The sequence below is a fragment of the Sceloporus occidentalis genome, unplaced genomic scaffold, assembly GCF_023333645.1.
Source record: "Sceloporus occidentalis isolate IW3139 unplaced genomic scaffold, rSceOcc1.0.p SCAF_7, whole genome shotgun sequence".
In the NCBI taxonomy this organism is placed as follows: Eukaryota; Metazoa; Chordata; class Lepidosauria; order Squamata; family Phrynosomatidae; genus Sceloporus; species Sceloporus occidentalis.
Window position 1 is genome coordinate 98,189,116 of NW_028316987.1, and position 23,417 is coordinate 98,212,532.

General features: G+C 62.6%; 2 protein-coding genes and 1 pseudogene across 2 annotated transcripts in view; 1 reads left to right on the forward strand and 2 right to left on the reverse strand.

Annotated features, from left to right (window-relative positions):
- AGAP3 (ArfGAP with GTPase domain, ankyrin repeat and PH domain 3) overlaps positions 1 to 7,233 on the forward strand; it is a 93,149-nt gene extending 85,916 nt beyond the window's left edge. The window contains 6 exon segments of the mRNA XM_089533991.1: positions 333 to 503; positions 3,574 to 3,728; positions 4,046 to 4,136; positions 4,389 to 4,611; positions 6,108 to 6,363; positions 6,458 to 7,233. Coding sequence (XP_089390117.1) covers positions 333 to 503; positions 3,574 to 3,728; positions 4,046 to 4,136; positions 4,389 to 4,611; positions 6,108 to 6,363; positions 6,458 to 6,682 — 1,121 coding nt within the window. The 3' untranslated portion in view covers positions 6,683 to 7,233.
- A 1,627-nt stretch (positions 7,234 to 8,860) lies between these two features.
- Positions 8,861 to 13,055, reverse strand: LOC149310249 (homeobox protein GBX-1 pseudogene; annotated as a pseudogene).
- A 2,195-nt stretch (positions 13,056 to 15,250) lies between these two features.
- On the reverse strand, positions 15,251 to 21,769 carry ASB10 (ankyrin repeat and SOCS box containing 10). The gene is given in 9 exon segments (XM_089531488.1): positions 15,251 to 15,500; positions 15,645 to 15,758; positions 18,211 to 18,332; positions 18,335 to 18,458; positions 18,460 to 18,739; positions 18,828 to 18,862; positions 18,864 to 19,079; positions 19,081 to 19,097; positions 21,371 to 21,769. Coding segments are annotated over 9 exon segments (1,353 nt in total). The 5' UTR covers positions 21,630 to 21,769; the 3' UTR covers positions 15,251 to 15,314.
- Between the last annotated feature and the right edge of the window lie 1,648 nt (positions 21,770 to 23,417).

Here is a 23,417-nt window from a genome sequence, read left to right on the forward strand (position 1 = left end):
TCTGCTATTAATTGTAAGGAACAGTATGATTGAGGATAAATTTGGCGCATGGCAGCCGGGGATACGGCTCTTCAGTGCCATGCAGGCGATGCTGGAGGAAGAGGAGGAGGCCTTGGCATCCCTGCCCAAATGTGGGGGCAAAGGGCAGGGGAGGGGGTCTTCTCTTCCCCCATGGTACTTCAGCCTAGGCTGGCTCCCGGTCTTTTGGGGGGAGACCGGGGCAGAGAGATGGAAGGATCTGGGGGGAGACTGGAGAGGGGTTGGTAGGGAATGACAGCCAGCCAGTTGGTCAGTCAGTTGGGGCTACAGAATGACTCTCATTCTCCCTCCAGCCAACGGCGGTGGTGGCATAGCAGACACCCTCAGCTCCAGCCCAAACGTCTCCAGCGCAGCCAGCCCCAAACTGGAGCCCCCGCCCTCCCCACACGCCAACCGGAAGAAGCACCGTCGGAAAAAAAGCACCAGCTCCACGCGCCCAGATGGGGCAGGCACTGCCCCCGAAGGTACTGTTTGAGGCGTGTGGGACACCCCCTATTTCTCTGTGAGTCGCTCTGTGGGTCTGCCTGCTGCTTCTCCTCCTTCAGCTCCTTTAACTTGGGGGCACAGATGTGGGCAGGCTAGGAATCCTCGGGAGAGCAGTCACAGAGGGAGCCGTGGGGTGCAGGAGGGGCAGATGATGGGGGTTTCCTTCTATCTCCAAGGTCCCAGGAGGGCCCCAATGGCCTTGTGCACATGCAGGGGAAATGCCGTCGTGGCCACTTGGCTGCCCCCTCCCTCTTTCTTCTCCTCCCTCCAAAGAGCAGTGCAGGCTGGCACACAACTTGCACACAGCAGGCCTCCGAGAAGACACCCCACCAGCGCCCCTCCAACTCCTACACACACACACAGACACCCCACACCATTCCCTGCAATGAAATCCCCCCTTTCCAAAATATGTTTGTGTGAATTGGGGGCTGCCTTCACATGCCCAGGAACCCCCCACTCAGTGGGAGGGAAGGATGGATGTGAGTCCTCTTTGCCCCCCCCGACCCGTCTCCCCCCTCCCCCTGCAGCCTGGTGTGTCCTTTGGTACCCAGCCTCCCCACAGCCATGCCCCACACAGGCCCCTTTTCTCTGGCAGGGGTCCCAGGGCCCTCTAGGTCTGGGGCTTGGTGCCTGAAGTTGGCACCCTCAGAGAGCGGGAGAGGCAGTCTCGGGATGAATGGCTATCAGTTTATCTCATTTAGGAGGTAATCAGAGGCGCGGACGTGCCGTGCAATTGAATCTTCGTTGTTCTGAAGGATCATAAATCACGCACAGAGCTGTTGCTTCTTTACATGGCCGCCTGTTAAAGAGAGAGGGAGCATTTGGAACCGGGCGGCTGCTGCTATCATCTCTGTTGAGCGGCCGCTTGGGGAGCCTCTGCAAAGCACCTGCCACTCGATGCCACACCGGCCCTGTGGGCGAACCATGGGCTCCATGGGCAGTCCCCCTTTGCCAAGCCCCCATAACAGGAGCCAGGGGTCACCATAGGAAGGCCCTGCCCACTTCTGGCATGGAAGCAAAGCACGGCAGGATTGCTCCAGAGCCCCTGTGCCCCATGTTGCCAGCTACCGGCTTTAGCCAGGAGTCCTTGTGGCACATGTGTCTCTGTGGCAGCTGAACTACTGGGCATTTGCCCTTTGGCTGAGCATTAAAGCCCGGCAGGGAATGGGTGCAGCCCCTGGGGGGTCATTTTGGGAGACCTAATGACAGCCATGATTGATGGTACCCCCAACGCTGGATGGAGCAGCACTCACCAGAGCAGGTGGGACTGTGTCATCCCCTGGGCTGGGCAGCCCCCCACCCCACCCATGTGTGCTGCTGCGCTCCCCTTCAACTCCCCTCCCAGAGTGCCACCCCATTAAAAGGCTCAGGGGGTGCCTTGGGAGCAGGCAGACCCCCCACACACCACCTCCTGAGGAGTGCCTGGCCCTTGCCTGACTGGGTCTCCGTCTCTGGAGCCTAGCTGCCCTTCTGGTGCCTTAAAATGTACTCCAACATGTTGGGGGGAAACTTGGTGCCCAGGCCATGTCTTCCCCCAACCTGCAAGGGGGCATGGACAGCAGCATTTGCTATGCACTGGGTGCGGAGGGGAGACACCCCCCCACACACTTTGTGATAGTGGCTCTGCTGTTTTTGCTGCTGTTTGTTGGGCAGGCAGGCGGGAAGGGAGGACTGTCCCTGATGCGCTAATACAGGTTAGGAATATTGGGTTTAATGAGCTGCAAAATGAGGCAGCAGCGGCAGCACAGTGACATGTAATACGAATGGCCCCCGCCTGGAGTGTGCTCCTGGGGCCTGTGCGCTGCAGAGCTCCCAAGCGGAGCTGGGTGAGAGGAGACCCTCTGCCAGCAAGTGCCAGGGGAGCTCAGGCACTGGCAGCAGGGCAGCCATCTGCCCCCAGCCCATCAACTAGTACCCCCCTACCAGGTGAGGGGTGCATGGGTGAGCAGGTGGGCAGGACCTGGCTGCCCTCTGGCAATGAGTGGTCAGTAATAACGCCTGAGGGTCCCCCACTGAAGTGGAAGGGGGTCTCCAAGAAAGGGGCTCCATTCCCCTCCCTCTCCTCCTTGCTGTGTCTTACAGCTGGGGCTGTGGGAAGGGGTTCATGCGTTATGTGTGCATACGGGGGGTGGGCTATTCCTGGCATAGCAGCCTGGTGCTGGTGTTGGGTGGCACAGCTCACTCCTCCACTTTGACGGTGCCCTTACTAATTTCCCTCTCATTTGGAGGGCTTGTTGCACCGTAGACGAGGAGGTCACAGGATTAACACCCATTAGCAGCAGCGGCAGCAGTGGAAGCGTGCGCCTTGCCTGGCTTACTGGGGAGTCCTTCAGAGGCTGGCTGGGCAGAACGTCATCAAAAACCCATCAGGAGGGTGGCTTGCTCGCTCGGCTAGCCCACAGGTCACTCCCTGGCCAGGCCTTCCTCATCCCAGCAGAGCACCTCCCGCACCCACAGCACAGACCCTCCTCCTTTGCCCCAAGCCAGCACTGAGCAGCACCCCCACACACACCTCCTGCCTCTCATCAAATTACCCAAGTGCTCCTCTAATTTCTCAGTTGGTCAGTCACTGAGCTAATGAATTGGGGGGAGGGTGTTACCTACTGGGCCCAAAGGAATGTACTGAAATCAGCACTGGAGGGGCATGGAGTCCCCCCTAACAGATACAAAACACCCCCCTTCCCCCCATGGCACAGGACCAGGACGGCACCAAGGGGGCAGAAGGGGCAGGTGTGCGGCACACCTGAAAACCCTTCACTTTGGGGGCTCCCTTCCACATATGCAGGTGCTGTTTCATGGCTCTCCTCTTCTTGCTTTGGACATCTGTGCCTGAAGAAGGAGGGCTGGCAGTAAGGCAGGCAGCCCCAGGACAACCCTCAGGGCCACTGGGAGCCAAGAAGGGGGCTGGAGGGGGGGCTCAGAGGCTTGGCCCATATTTGGACAAGAGTCATTCCATGCACACAAGCTCACAATGGGTTGATGGCACACAGTAGAGAGACAGTCGATCAGATGAGACCCTCCATCTCTATATCTCCCCCCCCCCCCCAGAGCAAGACGAGTCCTTTGAGTTCATCATTGTGTCGCTGACGGGCCAATCGTGGCTTTTCGAGGCTTCTACAGCAGACGAGCGGGAGCTCTGGGTCCAGGCCATCGAGAGCCAGATCCTGGCCAGCCTCCAGGGCTGTGAGAGCAGCAAGAACAAGGTGGGCCAGAAATGGGGGTGAGGGCTGCCCCCTACCAGCAGGTTCACTGGGGAAGATGACATGGCAGGAGGGGGGTCATTCTGGGCCCATCAACAGGACCCAAAAGAGTGCCTCTGAGCATGCCTCAGTGCTCTCAGCAGTGAGAGAGAGGAGAGGTGGAGGTGGACGGTTGAGCCCCGCTGCTGCTGGGGGGGGGACAATTGGGGGGGATGAAGAGTGGCACGTCATGGAGGGTGGTGGCAGTGTGGGGGTACTAAATAGGAAGGCCATCCCGCTGCCAACGCACTAACATGCCACGCCGGCTGTATTCCTTTCAGGCCCGGCTGGGTGGCCATGGTGACGCACTCGCTCTGCAGTCGATCCGGACGGTGCGCGGGAATAGCTTCTGCGTGGACTGCGATGCACCCAGTGAGTTGGGGGGGGCGCTGAGGTTAATACCATGGAAGGGGGGTGCTTTTGCTCTCTTCACAGATCCAGTGCAACAGCAACAACAGGAGCGCTGAAGTTGCCCTGGGGGGATAGACAGGGAGTCGAAAAGGGGGTTTGTCTGGGTGGCCGAGTGCCTCTTGGAAGAGAGCGAGAGGCAGAGGGAGGGTTGCCTTGGGCCAGGACCGGTCGCCATCTGCCGTGGCCAAGCGCTTACCCCCCCTTCATCCGCAGACCCGGACTGGGCCAGCCTGAACCTGGGGGCCCTGATCTGTATCGAGTGCTCGGGCATCCACCGCAACTTGGGCACCCACCTTTCGCGCGTCCGCTCCCTGGACCTGGACGACTGGCCGTTGGAGCTAGTGATGGTGATGACAGCCATTGGCAACACGGTGGCCAACTCCGTCTGGGAGGGGGCCGTGGAGAACTACCCCCACCCTGGGCCAGACAGCTCCAGGTAACTAGAATGACCGGGGGGTCGGGGACAGCAGCAACTCAGGAGCCTGAGGGGGGCTGCTCTTGGGCGGCTTTCCTTCCCCCCCCCCATTACAGATGTTTAGGGGAATCCCGAAGGGCCTTCCCACTGGCAGTTCAAGTGCTGCTTATCCCCAGTTATGTGATGATGGGTGTTGCAGTGCCAGGAGCCTATGGCAAATGATGATGATGATAATAATAATAATAATTATACAATTTATTTATAGCCCGCCTTTTCACAGGGAATCAGAAAAACAATATGTTACACATCAAATCCAATTCAAAGTTGTCCCCCTCTCAACTGTCAATCCCAAATTATGAAACAAAATTAAATAAATTACAATATAAAACATAATGATAAAATCAACAGTTGGGAAAAAGAGGAAAGGACTCTATAGTAGGAGGGAGAAGATGCTATTCGGCTTGGGGAGGAGGGCTAATTTGGAAAGGCTGTAGGCTCAGGGGGCCCACTGGGTGCTGGAGGGGACAGAGACGCCTTTCGCCTGGATCTCAGGACCACTGGTGGGTTGGAAGGACTGGGAGTGGGTGCCTCCCGGGGCGAGCCTGGGACTGAAGCTGACCGCTTTTGCTCAGCTGCCAAACACCTCCCGGCAGGCCAGGAAACCGCCATTTGAATCTGAATCCCAAGGGGGCTGCCAGCCACCCCTTCCTCCGAGGGCAGCTAACCTAGAGCCTCTGCGTCTCAGCCCCTCTGTGGCAAAGCCCTCCCTGGTGCTGGAAATGCGGGCCCCAAACCCATGCCACTGCTAGAAGCTTCTCTGGAGAAGAATCTGGTCCTCGCTGCTTTGAAGGCAGCCTGGTCCATGCTTAATCCGCTGCTGCCACCGCTGCTTGGGCCACGAGTCCCTTTGCTCCCCCACCCACCCAAAAGTGGCTGGTGATTGAGCAAGTGAGCGAATGCTGGCCAAGACCACAACAGGGAGCCCCCCCAGTCCCTGGCAAAGAGAGGAAGGGGTTAATAATTGAAGCACTGAGGGGGCTCTTTCACACCCGCCTGGGCTGCCTGTCACTCACTCGTCATTCTTGGACACCCAAACAAGAGGCCTTTTCTGCCTCTCCCTTATCAGCGGATAAGAGCGGGTCAGGGGGCAGGAGGCACTGAGCATGCGCCAGCCACTGGTGCATTGACGACTCTGTGCGAGAGGCAGATGGACAGAATGGGCAACAGATAGCGGGGTGCCAGCAGCATCGATCAGGTCCCTCGGCACCAGCGCCTTTGTGCCGTCGGAGAGATGGCAGCCACGATACCGCCGCTGCCACCCCCATGTCCGTCGCTTCTTCGGCCTTGCTCCTCTCCCCAGCGCCCCGCTCACTGCTGTGGGCCCGGCAGCCGGCATTTCCTGGGGGGTAGGGACATGGATGGAGTGTCTGCTTCCCCAGGAGTCTCCTGGGGCTCTTTTTGCTTCCAAGGGGAAAGGAGGGGTCTACCTGCATGACGCCTGGCTCTGCCCTTCACAGGGAGGAAAAGGAGCGCTGGATCAGGGCCAAGTACGAGCAGAAGCTGTTCCTGGTCCCCTTGCCCCACTCGGACGTGCCGCTGGGCCAGCAGTTGCTCCGGGCCGTGGTGGAGGACGACTTGCGGGCAGTGGTCACTCTCCTGGCACATGGCACCAAGGAGGAGGTCAACGAGACGTACGGGGATGGAGACGGCCGGACGGCTCTGCATCTCTCCTGCTCCATGGCAAATGTGGTCTTCACACAGCTCCTCATCTGGGTAAAGGAAGGGCCCCCACCCCACCCCCCACGGGGCCAAAGGGATTGGAATCCCTCCCCTCACTCCTCTGACTCTCCTCTCTCTCTGCCCACAGTACGGAGTGGATGCAAAAGGACGGGACGCCCGGGGCCAGACCCCACTGGCCTATGCCCGGCGCGCCGGCAGCCAGGAATGTGTGGACATCTTGCTCCAGCATGGGTGCCCCAGCGATGCCGCCCCTGGCACCACGGGCCCCCTGACCCCCAGCCTCCCCCGGCGCAACACCAACAACAATGCCGCCTCGACCTGCTCCGAGGCCCCCTGCCCAGCCACCCACTGAAGGGCCCTCCCCTGCCCCCACCCACTGTCCCCTCTCAGGAGGGGGTTCGGCCCCAGTCAGCAAGAAGCAAGGGCAGCTCCTCAGCCTCCCTCCTGCCCATGGTGCCTGAGGACATGAGGTGGGGGGCTCTGGGTGGCCCCAGACTATCACCCCAGCAGGGGGCCAGGAATTATGTGAGCCCCCCTGGAAAAAGGGAAGTGGACCCACGTGCCCCCCCCGAGAAAGAGAAGCCCTGCGCAGCTCCCCTCCCTGACCCCCAGCCCCCCTTTTGCCAGGAAGGGAAGACCCCTACCCCGTCCGCTGCAGCCTTTCCTGGCCTGGCTGGGGGCTCACTGGCTGACCCCCACCTCAGATGCTGCTCCCCCCCATCTCAGTCCCCTGTGTATAAAATGTACATTGGAAATATTTATATGATAGTATGTAAATAAGGTTCCTTGGAGGCCTGCCTCCGTGTGTCACGCGTGTGTCCATGTGTGCCAGAGACTGAGAGGGACAGCCTTTGACCTGCGGCCGCAGAATGGAAGCTGCCCAATAAAGACACTGCCCTTCTCCTCAGACCACACGCTGCGCCTGGTGCTCCTGGGGTGGGGGGGGCAGGGGGAAGGGGCGATGCAGGTGGGACCACGGGACCCAATGAGGTGCCCCCAAGGACCCCCCCCCCTTTTGGATCTTCCTGACCTCCATACGTGGGAAATGGGGGGGGCTGGCTCCGCTGCTCCTGAAGGGATGGATGAGCCCCCCATGGAAAGGGCTCCCCCTGCTGGCATGTCCTCCGAGGGGGCGGCTGTCATCTTCCGCTGGACTGGTATCCTGCATCCTCCGCCAAAAGCCTTGTTCCCAAGAGCCATTTTGCCCCAAGGAGCCAGTGGGATCATGAGGGGGGGGGGGGGGGGTTGAGGACTGCACAGAGTGACTCCCAGAAGAAGAGTGATGCCGGGTTTGGTGTGGGCAGCCTTGGGGGAGGGGGGGAGACCGAGGGGCAGCGTGCCCTTTTGACCCCCTCGCCCCCGCCCACTCCCCAGGTGCCACTGGGGCAGGGACCCTGTTCCCGGGGAGAAGCATGCAGCTCTGTCTAGAAGCTGCTGGACTGCAGCTCCCAACAGCCCCTCTGGACAGCCCTGCGGAGCTGTGAGGCATGCTGGGAGCTGCAGTGCAGCCACACTGGGACTGACCCAGGATGATTCCCGGCGCCCCCAAGCCCCGGCTTCGCTTTGAGGGACCCGGACCCCAAGCACAGCCCCCTGCCGCCGCCCCCCAAAGCTCCCTGGAACCAGAGCAGGCAAATGGGGCGGGGGGCTCGGAGGGCGACTCCGCGGGACATTGGACAGCCGGCGGCGGGGGGCTCTTTTCAGCCAGGCAGGGAATAGGAAGCGCTTGGGGGGGGGGTTCTGGCCCGCCTTCAAAGGAACCCCGCAACCTCTCCCTACCTGCCCCCCGCGAGCCCCAAAAGCCCCCCAAGGCCTCCTCAGGGGGCAGGAGGGGGTCGCACCGCTTGGCAAGCCCCCCCCAGCCAAGGCCCTCCGGGGAGGTGCCTGGACCAGTCCTTCGTCCTGGCAGCGGGGGGGGGGGGGGTGCTTTCTTTTGATGCCCCGCAAAGTCCGCACTTCCCTGGTTTTGAAACTGCTGGGTCCTTTCCTGGATCAAGAGCTTGGAACCTTTCCACCTCCGTTTAATCCTTTGAGTCTTATAAACGGTCACTGTCGCCCCCCCCCCCTCCGTCCAAGATGGAAGAAGAGAGGAAGGGTCGGGACAGACAGTAATGGTTTAATCATCATGGCAGCAACAATAGCAACCACAGACCGGGGGGGGGGGCTCGGTAAGGCCAGGCCCTCCCCCTCCTGCCACAAACACCGGGGAAGGGCCTTCCCCTCCCCACTCCACCGGTTGGGGGTCTACCTCAGGGCCGGGGCTCCCTCCGCCCTCTTTCCCCAGGGTTTAAAAGGCGCCCCCCCCCGACACGGAGTCTCTCCATAGAAAACAAGTCGCTTTATTGACCATCATCACCACCACCATCGTCACCACCAGCAGCATTGGGCACAGAACAGAGACACGGACCCGGGGGGGTCGGGGGGCGTATATACAGGCGGGGGGCGGTCCGTCCAGGCGTTTACACGGAATAAATAAGGGGATTTGGCTTCTGCACTGTACAAGAGGCGCCTGTGCTTTGGGGGGGGGGGGTCTTTCTTTCCTTCCCTCCTTCCCTCCTTCAGGGCCGGCTGGGGTTGGGGTTGGGCCCGGCCTGCTCCAGCTGCTGGTGCTGGCTGCGGACGGCGAAGCGGTTGACGTGGACCGGGATGGGGACGACGATCTTGGGGTTGCGGACGGGTTCCCCGGAGCGTCCGGAGACGTTGCCGGCCTTGATCCGCTTCCACTTGGCGCGCCGGTTCTGGAACCAGATCTTGACCTGGACCTCGCTCAGCTTCAGCGCATGCGCGATCTGGGAGCGCTCCGTCAGCGACAGGTACTTCTTGCAGTGGAACTCCTTCTCCAGCTCCAGCAGCTGCTCGCTGGTGAAGGCCGTCCGACGGCGCCGGCTCTTGGCCCCCGGCTGGGAGCCCGAGGAGGAGGAAGAGGAGGACGGCGGAGGAGGCGGAGGAGGAGGAGGCTGAGGCGGGAGCGAGCCCCCGGGACCCTCCGACGAGCCCCGCCTGGCCTTGGACGCCCTCGGACCCGAGGAAGAGGAAGGCGAGGAGGAGGAGGAGGAGGAGGAGGAGGAAGAGCAGCCCCTGCCGCCGCCCCCGCCGCCCCCGCCCAGGAAAGGGTCCTCCGCCCCGCCAGCCCCGGCCCCGCCGGCCCCGCTCTCCGCCGAGCTCTCGCCGTCCTCCCGCTCGCTGCCGCCCGAGGCCTCGCCCGGCCGCCCCTCCAGCTTCTCCTCGTCCGAGCTGTAGAGCTTCCCTTCTGCGAGAGAAAAAGGAGAAGGCGTTAGGATTAGGGCCAAGGACCGGCCTACCTGGAGGCCCTGGATGGCAGCCCTCTGCACGTGCTCAGGAGCCCCAGGCCTCCCGCCACTGCCCCGGCTACGGCCCCCACTCCCCCCCATAAGGCAAAAGCGGGGCACAGAGGGCGGGGGTCCCGCTGCTGCGAAGAGAGAAGCCCCTCCAGTCAGACTCGGGGGGGGCATGGGGGCCTCTCCTCCGAAGCAAGCCCCCAGCCCCGGTCTCAGGAGGGGCTTGGCCAGCGCTGCGGACCATCCCTTGGCAGAGGAGCAAGGCTAGAGCCAACCCCGCTGTCGCTCTGCTGGACTGCAGCACCCAGCAGCCCCAGCAGCAGGGCCTGCTTCCCGCCGGGCCCTCGGCCGGATCGGAAGGGCCTTTGCCCTGGGCCACGCCCGGTATTTGTCCAGGATTAGGGCCACTGTGGGGCAGAGGTTTGGGCGCTGGGCTGCCCTCTCTGTCGCAGATCTCTTGCTCTGCGGGGGCTTCCTGAGGCCGAGAGAGTGTGACTTGCCCACTTGCTCAGCCACCGGAGCCCGGCCGCCAGAGCCCTCGCCCAGCCGCTCAAAGTAGCCGCGTTCGGGTCGCCGTGGGTCTGCAAAGGCCGAAAGGCCACTCACTACAAGGACGACTCCGGGAGCAAGGCCTAGACCGGGCCGGTCGGGAAAACCTCCCCGCGCTTGCTTGCTTGCTTGCTTGCTTGCTTGCTTGCTTGCTTGCTTGCTTGCTTGCTTGCTTGCTTGCTTCCTTCCTTCCTTCCTATTCCGCCTCGGGAGGCTCGTTCAAAACTCGGGTGGAAACCGCAGCCCTCGGACTCCTGCTCCCAAGGAGACCCTCGAAGGAGGGCAGCGCCTGGGTTTCTCGGCTCAAGAGCCCACGGGCGGCAGCCTCTCCAGGCGCCCTTCTGGGAAGGAGGTCTACTCGAGTGTCAGCCCCCTTCTAAGCAACGGAGCAGGAGGCCCTTCTGGGGAACCAGCACCGAAGGACTGTGGGACTAGGAAGCGCCTTGAAACCCCGGCGTTGCGTTTGACCGGGATCGGACCTCGGGGTTCATAGGCTCATGGACTCTTGAAGAAGCCCCCAGGGCCATCCAGCCCTCAGCCCCTCAGCCGCTCTTGGATCCGGTCCCTCCCGTGTCTCTCCCGGCAGCCGCCTGGCCGGAGCAGCCTGGGCCGAAGGGGAAGCCGGAGGGGAGAGAGGTCAGCTGGCGGACGATCCCGGCTTCTGCCATGCAGGAACTCACACTCGAAGTACCCCAAGAGATGGCTGTCCAGCCTCTGTTTGAAAACAGCCTCCAAAGAAGGAGAATCCAGCAGACTCCGAGGGAGAGAGCTCTCACTCTCAGGAAGTTCCTCCTAATGTCGAGGAAGAATCTCTTTTCATAGAATCATAGAATAGTAGAGTTGGAAGAGAACCACAAGAAGGGCCCTGATCCAGCCTAACTCCTATTCTGCCATGCAGGAACTCTCAATCAATGCATCCTCATTGACAGATGGCCATCCGGCCTCTGCTTAAAACCAGCCTCCAAAGAAGGAGACTCCACTAAACTCCGAGGAAGGAGCGTGTTCCTCTGTTGAAGTTCCTCCTAATGTTTAAATGGAATCTCTTTTCATGGAGCTTGCATCCATTGCTCCATTGCCTCCTAGTCTCTGGAGCAGCAGAAAACAAGCTTGCTCCCTTCTCAATATGACCTCCCTTCAAGTATGTAAGCAGGGCTATTATCGTATCACCTCCAGGCTAAACATCCCCAGCATCTCCCTAAGTCTATCCTGGTAGGGCTGTCTGATTTCCAGACCCTTCAACACAGACATAGTCTATCACAATTTAGTGCAACCTGATGAAAAACACAGATCACGGATTAAGAGACGAGTGAACATAACCTCCTTTATATTTGTCTAACGACAGCCATGCCTGAAAGAATGAATTTAAATCCATAGTCCACTCTTCCCTTCTGTTATGAAAGATGCAGGAGCCCCTTCCCTTCCATATCAGAATTAGCAGTTACTGGACCAACGGTAAAACGGAATCCTGGAGGTGGAGGAGACCCCCCAGGGCCCCAGCCCCGCCTGCTTCTGCCGTGCAGGAATGCCCCGTCCAAGCCCGCTCTGGGACAGAGGGAACTCCGCCACCTTCTTCCTCCGTGCTTCCCAACGTTGAGCTGCAGTGAATCCATTGCTCCGTGTCCCAGAAAACAAGCTTCCTCCGCCCGCGAAACGGCAGCAGCGGAAGTGGGCGAAAGGGGGCATGGCTCTGGCACCCGAGTAGCCCTTTCCCACTTGGGACTGGAAAGGGCCGGAGGGAAGGGAAGCCCCTGCCGGCCGAGAGACCGGCCCAGGCCCGCGGAGGGCTTGGCGGGATCCCCACCGGCCCGGCTCGGTCCCCAGCTGACCTCTCCCCCTCCGGCCCCTGTCCGGCCGAGGCTGCTCCGGGGAAGGGAGAGGTCGCGCGGCAGAGGAAGCCCAGCCTGCCGCCCTGCAAGGACCGGAGGGCAGAAGCTCGGGCTTCTCCCTGGCGGCTGCACCGGGGACCCTCTGAGGACCCTCCGCCGGCTAAGTCGGGCAGAGACCTCTCCCGGCAACCGGACCTGGCTCGGACCGTGAGCCCAGGCACTCCTCGCGAGGGACGGTTGGCCGGAGGTAGGACTCTGAGCCCGGCAGCAGCGGCTCTTGGGCGGGACAGCAAGGCGGACCCTAACCCTCCCCGCCCTGGAGACGGGGCGAAGGCGGCCGGGGGTCCTGCTCCGGCCCTCCGGGTGGCTCTTTGGCGCCGAGTCCCGCGCTCCCCCCCCCCCCGCTCCCCCAGAAGCCTTCCCCTCTTCGGAGCAAACTTTGCCGGGAGAGAGGAAAGTTTCCGCCGCCTCCCCCGCGCCTGACCCACCTGCCAGCGCTGGAAAGGGCTCCGGGAAGTGGAGGGGGGTCCCGGCCAGCAGCTCCTCGGTCTCCAGGCTCTCGGCCCCGGCGCCCCGGCGGTGGCTTCCCCTCCCGGCGGCGGCGGCGGAGACAGGCGGCATCGGGGGCGGCGGAGGCGGAGGCGGCGGCGGGAGCTCCTGGGCCGGGTAGAAGCCGTCGGGGGGCTCTCCGAAGCTGGGCAGGGCGGCGGCGGTGAGCGCGACCATGGAGGGGACGGCCTGCCCGAGGCTGGCGCAGAAGGAGTTGGAGAGGCGCCCGGCGAAGGAGGCCAAAGGGGCCAACGGCGGGGAGACCGGCCGCCGCCGCCGCCGCAGCTGCCGCCGCCGCCTGAAGCGGTCCCTGAGGGAGGACCAGCGGCCGGTAGGGCATGAACATCGGGTAGCCGGTGTAGAGGAGCGGCCCGGAGCGCGGCGCCGGCGGGGAGTGTCCGATCAGGGAGTCGATGGAGAAGGCCGCTCCCTGGCCGCCGCCCCCCATGCCGCCCCCTCCGCTTCCTCCTCCTCCGCCTCCGCCTCCGCCGGGTCTCTGCATGGCCCCGAGAGCTGCCCGGAGCTACCGACAGCCGGGCTCCCCCCCGGCCGGGCCCCGTTGGAAGCCAGGCTCAGCGCCGTCCGCGCCGTCGGGGGTCCAGCCGGGGCCGAGGCGCGGGCTCGGCCACGGAGCTGCCTTGCGGGCGCCTGGGTCATCCGGGGAGCCGCTGCCTACCGCCCCACCGACAGACCCGCCGCCGCCGCCTCCGCCGCCCCAGTGCCTCTTCTGCCTCCGTCTGCCGCGTCCGCGCTCCACCGCCGAAAGAGAGGGAGAGAGGGAGAGGGAAGGAGAGGGAGGGGCGGCTGAGGAGGGGGTGTCTCCCGGCCTCCGTGGTCCCCGCCCCCTCCTCCTCCCTCCCTCCCCTCCCCTCCCCCGCTCGGGGCTCATCCATCTTCCTCACCTTCCGCTTGAGTTGCCCCCAGAGCCGGACCCCACTCCCTCCCTCCCTTCCAGCCAAGGAGCGCCGCGGAGGGTTCCCAGGGGAGGGGCCGAGGGGGCCCTGGGAAGGCTCCGCCCCTCCCGCCCCATCAGCCATTATGCCCAGTGATTGATGAGGGCCACTTACCCACAGCCCCCCCCGGCGCCCCCAGAGCACAAGGGCCTTTTGTCGGGAGGGCGGGACCAGATGCTCCGCGGGGAAGGAGGGGCTTGGGCTCTGGGGAGGGAAGGGGGCCGAGCAGAGGGGGAGCCTCAGCCGAGGGGGGCTGGGATGGGTGTTGGGGGGCGCCACTTGCGGGAGAGTTATCCAAGGTGCTGGACGGCCCCCTCCGTGAAGAGCGATTCCGCCCTCTTCGGCCAAGGGGACCCCGCCTCCCCCCAAGACTAAGCAAAGCGGGGGCGAGGCGGGGACCTATCTGGCCCCTGGGTCCTTCCGGTGGTGGCTGTAACGCCTTCCCCAAAAACAAGGCGGAAAGAGGCGTCGCGGGACGAGGGGGGAGGCCAGGAAGCGGGGAGGGGAGAGGGGCGCAGGCCCCGGGGGAGGGATATGGCGGAGGGGGGTCGGTGGGTGGGTGGGTGGGTGGGTGGGTGGAGAAGGGGGCCTCGTGGCTGCCCTCTCGCGTGGACAGGAGGCCCTGGGGGGGCGTCAAGGGCGGCAAGCACCCGGCGCCTTCGCCTTGAGCAGCCCACCCTCCGGGGCTTTGGGACCCCTCCCCCCCAGTTGGCCGGCAAGTTCCACTTTGGCCAAACTCTCCCGGGGTCTTTTTGGGGGGTCGCTGGGGGGGCTGAGGCGGTCCCCAGACCCTCGCGGCGACCTCTCCCCCCCCCGCAAACTTCTCATGTTTCCGCGGAAGAAGTGCCTCGGGCTCCGCCGCCAGCAGCCCCTCGGGCACGCGCACGGGCACGCGCTCCCAGGGGCCCCTGCGAGGGGAGGGTCCGCCGGCCTCCGGATGCCCCCGCCGCAGCCTTTTGGGGGAGCTGTCAAAGAAGAGGCCCGCCCTGTGACCTCCCTTGGGTCACACGCTCTCGGCCACTGGCGTTGCTGGCGCGAGGTCCGGAGGGAGCCAAGGGGCTCAAAGCTGGCCTGGAGGGCGAGGGAGGGCAGGCGGCTGAGCCTCCCACGGAAACGGTGGGTCCCGCGATTCCGCCCCTTTGCGTCCAGGCCGGGATCCGCCAGGGCCAACGAGGACCTTGGGCCCGGAGAGACGCGTGGGGCTGAGCCTCGGCTCCTCGCGGGCGCAGAGCAAGGACACGGCAGAACCGGCCCCGGAGAGTGACGGAGGGCACCCCGACCACGTGCGCCTCAGCCGGGGTCACTCTCTGGAGAAGCCGCTGCCGGGCCCCCGCCAGAAAATGGTCCGAGGAGAGCCAGCCGGCCTTGGGTCCCCAAGATGCCCAGAAGGGTCGCCTGGGGGGGAGGTGAAGGGAGGACTAATGGTGAAGGAAGGGGTCTCTCCTGGGGGACGTCTGGCTTACACTCGCGGGATCCTCCTCGCGGGATCGGGCCGGTGGCGGGTTGTGGGCGCGAATCCTTCTCCCGCGCTCCTTGTCCCTGGCGCCCCCCCCAGCCCCTCTGCCCCCTCAGGCCTCTCCCACGCCGCCCGCCTCCTCGGCCAGCGGCCCCTCGATGGGGAGCTGGAGCCCGAGAGCCCTTCCTTAGTCCACTCGGACGCCGGGGGTCCCGCCGAAGGTGAGCTTTATTGGTGGGGGCAGGATCCCCAGGGGCAGCCGAGGTCCAAGAGGAGGGGGGCCGTCACAGGGGAGACAGTCCTTGCCGGGTCCTTCGAGGGCCGCTCCGGCTGGGCTCGGGCCCTCCTCCGTCTAGTAAAGGACGTCCTCGAAGTCGAGGAGGAGGAAGCGGAGCAGCGCCGGCGGGAGTGGCAGCTCGGCCAGGGCCTCCGGGAGGCGACCCTCGAGGGCCCTTCGGAGGGCGCAGCGGGCCAAGTGCTGGAGGCAGCGCGGACCCCGGCCCAGGGAGAAGAGCGACTCGAAGAAGCGCCGGTGCCGCTGCGGGGAACGGGGGGAAGGGGCCGCCGGTGAGGCCGAGGGACCGGGACCCGGAGCCCTCCCTCTCGGCAGCCAGGGGGCGCCCTGCCTCTCTCTCTGGCCACCGCCTCGCTTCCGGGGAGAGGGCCTGAGACCCAGACTCACCTGCAGGAGCTCCTCGGGGACGGCCTCCGCCCACTCCTCCGTCACGGGCACGCGCTCGTAGGTGTTGAGCAGCGCCTCCAGGGTCCGCGGGGACGCGCAGCAATGGCGGACCACCTGCCATGAGAGCCTGGGTCAGAAAAGGAGAGCCTAACCGCTCCGGTTCAGAACCTCGAACAGTTCCTCCCAAATGCCCCCTTCAGCCCCAGAGGCGCCCGATGAATGCCTTGGATGTGGCATATCAATCCATCTGCCTTGGTCCAGGCCTTAGAGGGAGAGAAGAACCACTGGACCTCATCCCCTTTCCCTCCACCATTCCCTTCTCCTTTTGTGTCGTGTCTTTTAGATTGTAAGCCTGAGGGCAGGGAACTGTCTGATTAAAAATAATATTGTAAGCCTCCCTGAGAGCCATTCGGGCTGAAGGGAGGGGTATCAATACCTAAATAAATATCTTGATCTGAGTAAGGCCTTTGACAGGGTCCCCCATTATATCATTGCAAAGAAGCTAATGAAATGTGGGCTGGAGTGCTTCTGTTAGGTGTATCTGTAACTGGCCAACTGGCCAAACCCAAAGAGTATACTTGGCAATGGCTCCTTTTCCTCTTGCAGAGAAGTCATAGAATCATAGAGTTAGAAGAGACCCAAGAAGGGCCCTGATCCACTCCAGCCCCATTCTGCCATGCAGGAACTCACAATCAAAGCACCCCCATATCCAGCCTCTGTTTAAAGACCTCCAAAGAAGGGGACTCCCTCTCTGGGACCAGTGCGGTGCCCAGTGGGGTTCTGGCGTGGGCCCTGCCCTATCCAACATCTTTATCAATCACCTGGATGACGGAATAAGGGGCATGTTCATCAAATCTGCAGATGACACCACATTAAGAAGGATAGCTAATACCTAAAAGACAGGATCAGAATTCAAAATGACTTTAACAGATGAGAGAACGGGGCCAAAACTAACCAATTTAATGTCAAAAGGAAGACATGTAGGATACTTCAGCTGGGCAGGAAAAACCCAAAGGCTCAGATGTGGGATGGGGGCAGCTGGATTGTTGGGATATGGCAACTTCGCATGCTGCTGAGACCTTCCAGTAATGCATGTCTATGGTACTTTTATTGCCCACTAACAACCCCCTCCTCATTTCCTGTTTACCATGAGGACATACCTAACCCTTTGTCTTGAGCTGAAGAAGAAGCAGAGATGAGACGCCATTGCTAGCACCTAAACTTACTTACTGCTAACTTTGCATGGCTGCATCCAGAGCTGAAAAGATGCTGGGATAGGACTTTTCTAAGAAGCATGTTTTCTACCTCCTGTTTCTTGCAACATGAAGCTAGACCTGTCTATCTCTTCATACACATCATTTGGTAAGTAAACTTATTTCTTTTCACTTTTAACCAAGTGACTGTGTGTTTTTACTGGGGACACGGGGGGGGGGAGGGGGGGCTGGGAGAAAGGAGTGGAGCTAGTTGAAAGTTTTCCTGCTTGCCTCATATTCCGCTATGTAAACTCTGCTAGTAAGATTAAACAATCTTGCTTACATTCCTGAGTTTCTAATGAACCTCAAGAAAGAACTACATTTCCCAACATGGATTGACATCAGTTTGTGTCCAAAGGATCTGGAGTCAGTAGACCAGAGGCTGGACATGAGTCAACTGTGTGATGCAGCAGCTAAAAAGGCCAATGCTACATCAATAGGAGCATCACGTTTAGGTCCAGGGAAGAATTCAAACACGTCAGTGTGTCCGTCTGGACAGTTATTAGGCAAACGGATCTAGTAGCACCTAACAGACCGACTGAAAGAAAGAAGCTGGTAGCCTTGAGCCTACTTCCTCAGATGCATCAGGCGGAGAGGAGGTTCCAAAGACAGAGCTATATAAGCTGGGAAGAGAAGGTTAAGAGGGGACTCGATAACCGCGTTAAAATGTTGGAAGGGGTGCCATATTGAGCATGGAGCAGACTTGTTTTCTGCTGCTCCAGAGATTAAAGAAATGATTCAAACTACAGGAAAAGAGATTCCCGTTAAACATCAGGAGGAACTTCCAGACAGTAAGAGCTGTTCGACAGTGGAAGACCCTCCCTTCGAAAGCGTCTCCTTCTTTGGAGGGGGCTTTTAAGCAGAGGCTGGCTGCCTATCTGTTGGGGGTGCCTTGACTGTGAGTTCCTGCATGCAGAAGGGGGTGGGCTGCATGGCCCTTCTTGGGTCACTTAGTTCCAACTCTATGATTCTGTGGAAAGAGATGCCACCTAAACACCGACAGTAAGAGCATGGCCCCTCGAAGAAAGACTCTTACAGGAAAGCAACCTGTCCTTCACAGTCTCCTTCCTTGGGAGCTGTCCCAGGGAAGAGGGCTTGCCCTGCTGCACTTAGCCCTCCCTTTAATCTGGTGTTAACAGCTGACAGAGGGGTGTTAATTGCGGGGTGCCTGGGGAGCGGGGCGAGGGCAGGGGCTCGGGGAAGGCGGGAGAGCGTCCGGGAGCCCGAGGGGAATGCGCCCCCCCAACGGAGCCGGGAATCCAGGGCGCTGCAACTGGGGGGGGGGGGGGAAGCCAGACCTGCCGCGCGCCCACCTTGAGGAGGGCCCCGGGCCAGACGCGGACGGCGCCGTGGTTGAGAAGGTGCCGCACGGTCAGCTCTGGCCGCCGGTCGAGGCGGTAGGCGGCCTCCTGGAGCGCGGCCTGGAGCGCGGTCCGCCGCTGTAGTTCATGAGGTTGACGCTGGCGCCGCGCTCCAGGAGCAGCGCCACCACGCGGTGGTTGGCGGCCTTGCAGGCGTGGTGCAGCGGGCGCCGCCGGTCCCGATCCGGGGCATCGACGCGGGGCCCCCGCCGCCACCAGCAGCCTGCAGACCCGGAAGCAGGCCTCGGCGCCGTCGTCGTCCTCCCCGCCGAGGCTGGCGGCGTGGCTCCGGGCGCAGGCGGCGTTGAGCGGGGTCTGGCCCTCCGCGTTGGACGCCTCCAGCTCGGCCCCGTGGTCCAGGTAGAGCCGCACGTGCTCCGCCAGCCCAAGCCGCGACGCCACGTGCAGCGGCCGGTCCTCCCTCTCTTCCTCCGAGGCGCCGTTGACCCGGGCTCCGTGGCTCAGCAGCAGCCGCGCGCACCTGCACCGGAGAAGGAGATGGAGCAGGGAACCGCCTCGCGCCCCCGTCCCGCCCCGGCCCAGGCTCCCTCCCCTCCGCAGGCACTCACTCGAGCGAGGCGGGGCTCCGGCAGAGGTGCAGCGGGGCGCAGTCCTTCCTCGGAAAGGGCCTCGGGGTCGGCGCCGAAGGACAGCAGGAGCCGGGCGCAGTCGGTGGTGGCGGCGGCGCAGGCCGCGTGGAGCGCCGTCTGTCCGCCGGGGGCCAGGTCCACCTCGGCGCCGCGGAGCAGCAGGTGCCGCAGGCAGTCCAGGTAGCCCCGGCTGGCCGTCACCTGGAGCGGCGTGGTCAGCTCCTGCTCGTAGGGTCAGCGCCCAGATCCCTGCGGCCGAGAGAGAGGGGAGGCGGGGGTGGGGGGGCTCAGTGGCAGTGGACGGCCCCAGCCAGCCCCCCCGCGCCCTCCACCCCGCCAGGGGACCCCGGCGGCAGGCAGCGGAGCCCCTCCCCGGGACCCCCTCCCTCCCTCCCTCCCTCCCTCCCCTCACTCAGCCAGCGGGAGTTTCCGCGGTAGTTCTTCCACTCCTCCGCGTCGCTGGTGTCGAAGACGGAGTTGGGGCCCACGCCGCTGTCGGGGTCGCCCAGCAGGCAAAGGATTTGGCAGCCGTCGCCCGCCAGGAGGGCCCTCCAGAAGGCCAGCGCCCGGGCCCTCCGCGTCGGGATGGGCTCCATGGGCCCCTCTGGCTGGCCGACCCAGGACCCGCGGCCGAGGAGGAGGAGGAGGAGGAGGCTTCTATTTTGGGGCGGCCTTGTGACCGGGGGCGGCGAGAAGCCACTTGGCTGCCTTGCCCGGGGAGGGTCCCGCGCGATCCCGCCCCTTCGGCCCCAGGAGGAGGCCCCGCTCTCGCCCTCTCGGCCTGGGAGGTCCCCTAGCCCCCTTTCCTAGGGGTCAGTAACGGTCCTTGCCCTTCGGCCTCTGCTCTCCCTAAACAGGGACCCAGAAACCAGGCTGTGCTGCTAAAGACGGGTTTCCTGCTGACTTACACCGGAGAGGCTAAGGCTGAGAAGCAACGCCGCATCAAGGCAGTTTCCTTTGGGCTACCAATGCCTCCTGCTTCTTGACCAGGAGCTCAGATCCAGTCGGGTTTTACCAGACCCCGCGGGAGGACAGGCTTCTGGCTGTTGGTGCTGCGGAACTTTCTTAACCCCAAACCACCAAAACCGCCATCAGTTTCCCCACGGCGGCCCCACTGCGCAGCCTTGCCAAACCCCGAGCGAGCGGCCGAAGGGAGCCTCCTCCTCCTCCTCCTCGCAAGGGCCGAAGGCCGAAGGCGGGGAGAGCCATCAGGCCCCACGCAGGACGACGACGACGACGACGACGATCCCGCTTCCTCTCACAAAAAACGGGGCTGAAAACGACTCACAATTCAAAGGAAGTGCAAAAAGCGAGCATTAAAATCGAATTAAAGTTCCACCGTTTTGAAACACATTAAAAGGATAAAATGCAACGAAAAAAGATTGAAGAAGAACAGTTAAAACAGTCCGGCTCTCTGTTGCCCCTTCTATAAAAGCCGCCGGCTTTAGAAACCTCGCCTGCCACGGGGAGGACTTTCCGGACCCTGAGGGCGGGCGGCCCCTGCGAAACCCCCGCCCCAAAGGGACTGAGGGAGGGGCCCCGGGGCTTCCCCCTAAAGAGACAGCCTCTCCCAGGTGGACGGGGCAGGGGCCCTATGGGGCTTCCTGGCTCGCAAAGGGGCCTCGGGGGCGACATCGCAGGCCAAGGAGACGGGCTTCCTCCCCCGAACCCTGACCCAGTGAACCAGCCGATGGTTCCGAACGCTCTTCAAGGGCAGCCCCAAGTGGAGGGTCTTACGGGAGCCCAATCCAGGGAGAGGGGAGGGGTATGGCTAAGGCCTGGGCCACGGAGGGCAGGCTCCACAGGGATTTGGTAAAAACCTACTGGGTCTGAGCTTCTGGAAGGGAAGAGGCGCACTTGGGACGCAGCGCTATATCCATAAAGCATAAGACTAATCAGGATGATCATGGGCAAAAGCAGCGCAGAACGTGGCTCTCCCGCTTCAAGGCCGAGTCCAGGTGGAGCCCCCCTCCTCCCCAAATGCCACCCTGCCTCTTCAGGGGGAGCGTGGCCCATCCAGCACAGACTAGACCCCCCCCGCGCCCCTCCGCTTTCCGACTGACCAGCAGCCCCCCCGCCTCCGGCCCCTTCGGCCCCCTCCAGACCGGGGTTTGGGGAAGTCCTTTTGCCGGTCTCTAGGCGCTTCCAGAGTTTCCGCCCCTCTCCGCCTCCCCCCCCCCCGGTTCCTGCGTGTGTCTGTGTGTTTGGGGAGGAGACTCTCCTTTCGGGTCGAGAGACCCCTCCGTCCTCCCCGCCGAGGAGCCCTGTGTGGGACCCCCAGCCTCAAGGGGAACCCGTGAAAGAAGAGCCCTCCTCCGCGGGGGTCTCTTGAACTGCCCCCTCCTCGCTCGCGGGGCCTAGAGGTCACCCCAGACCAGAGAACAGGGGGCCATGTGTGTGTGTGTGGGGGGGGTACTTGGGTGGGGTGCTTCCTTCCCCCCGACGGACCTCCTCCCTGGATGGGGTCCCTCCCCCCCGAGGTCCCCAGGTCCGGCGCCCTTCCCCCCCCCGCCCGGCCCTACCCCATTCCTGGGAGGTCCAGCGCGGGTCCTGGCTCTTGGCCCGGATGACCAGGTCGACCTGGGCTCCCCGGCAGAAGAGGCGCCGCACCTGGGCCAGGTCCCCGGCGAAGAGGGCGTTCTGCAGCACCGCGTCCCGGCACTCGAGGGGCTCCCTGCGGCGGGAGGATGCGCCCCTTGGCCGCGGAGGGCGGCGGAGGAGGGGAAGGGCGACGGCGGCGGCCCTCCTGGCGGGGACTCTCCCCGCCCCGCCGCCCCCCATCGCCCCCCCGGGAGCAGAGGGAGGGGGAGGGCGGCGAGGGTCCGCGGGGCAGAGACATGGGGCGGGGAGCCAGGGGAGGCCTTGAGGAGCTGGCGCTGCTTCGCCCCTTCCTTCCTTCCTTCCTTCCTTCCTTCCTTCCTTCCTTCCTTCCTTCCTTCTTCCGCCCCCGCGAGACCAGCCACTCGCCCCCGGCCTGAGTCCCGAGGAGGTAAAAATAGCCCCCTGCGACCAGAGAGGAGGAGGAGGAGGAGGCTCTCGTTCGTCATCGGCTCCCAAAATAGTGTCACTGGTCACTTCTCTCCAGGACTAAGGAGAGAGAGAGAGAGAGAGACATTATTGCTGGACACCCTTTGGCTTCTGCTTCAGTGTTCGCACAACCGCCAGAGGTAACTGGGGCTGCAGCCACACCGGAGAAATAACCCGGTTTGGCACCGCTTTAACTCTTTTTGGCTCCAGGTTGTGGAATTCTGGGAGTTGGAGTTTGTTGTGGGCCCAGAACGGAGCGGAGCTTAATGAAGGAAGGCCCCACAACATACTCCAACCCCCAGAATTCCATAGCATGGAGCCAAAAAGAGTTAAAGCGGTGCCAAACCGGGTTATTTCTCCAGTGTGGATGCAGCCTGGGTCTTGTTCAGGAAGAAGGACCGGTTTGGTCTTCGTGGCAGACATTTAATATTTAAAGGCAGTCTGAGGAATTTAAAGGCGTTTTGACTCAATGGCTCCTTGGAATCCGTGCCACCGAAGACGGAGCCATTGCAATATGGGCTTCCTGAGGAAAGTGGCCGGTCAGGAACTTGCCAGAGACTTCCGTTAGAAAACCCGTTCTAAGGAGGAGAGATGCGCCAATTGCTTAAAGGCAGAGGGACCCAGGGCTCCGCCTTCGGACACTTGCTCCGCGTTGAGTCTGCAGGGGCTCATCCCTTCCTGATTACTCTTCTTGCTGCTCTTGGTGAATGCAGCCGCAAGGGAGGGCTGACAAGCCAGTTTGCCCCTATGCGGCTGGCCTGAGCCCAGGCTGCTTGCAAGACGCCAAAGGGCAGGCTGCCCAGTGAGTCCAGTCCTGGCTCGGAGCCCGGCCTAATCCAAGCCCCCCCAAAGCCTTTGGAAACACAACCGAGTCCCCGGTCTCTGGCTCGCTCTTCGGAGCAGTCAAGGCAGCTGCTGCTTGCTCCCTTCTGTCTTTTGAATTGCATGGTCCTAAGTACCTCCCGGATCCTCTTGTGGGAGAAAGGCGGGGTACAAACCCTAACTTTAGATCAATCAAAAACGAACCCAGAAACCCTGTGATCCAAGCCGCTTCCTTCCAGAGGTTAGTGGCAGAAGAGCTTCTCCTCCTCCTCCTCCTCCTCCTTCGTCGTCGTCGGCCATCCCCTGCTTCTCCTCCTCCTCCGCCCCTCTCTCTCTCTTCTTCTTCTCTGACCCCGTCTGTCCAGGCGGTCCTTGGGAGGCAGATATACATTCAAACCACCAGCAGACCTTTCATTAACCATAAGCTCGGTGCCTTGTTTGAGCCAGTTTCAGTTCGCAGGGTCCGATCGGGCAGGTCTTTCCCTGCCACTCTGCGATGGAAAGCTCATCTCTGACAGGTTCAGCTTTGGGACTTTTCCTGTTTCAACACTTTGTTCCCTAAACGAAGCCTTGGGGGACTCCCGACAAGTCAGGCCCATCCCGATATGCTTCCCAAGCAGAAGAGAGGCAAGCTGGGCTGCAGAAGCGGAGGGGAGATCCTTACCGCTTATATGGCGATATAAGCATCAAGTGCTGTCCTTGTGGAGGAAAGACTAAGGG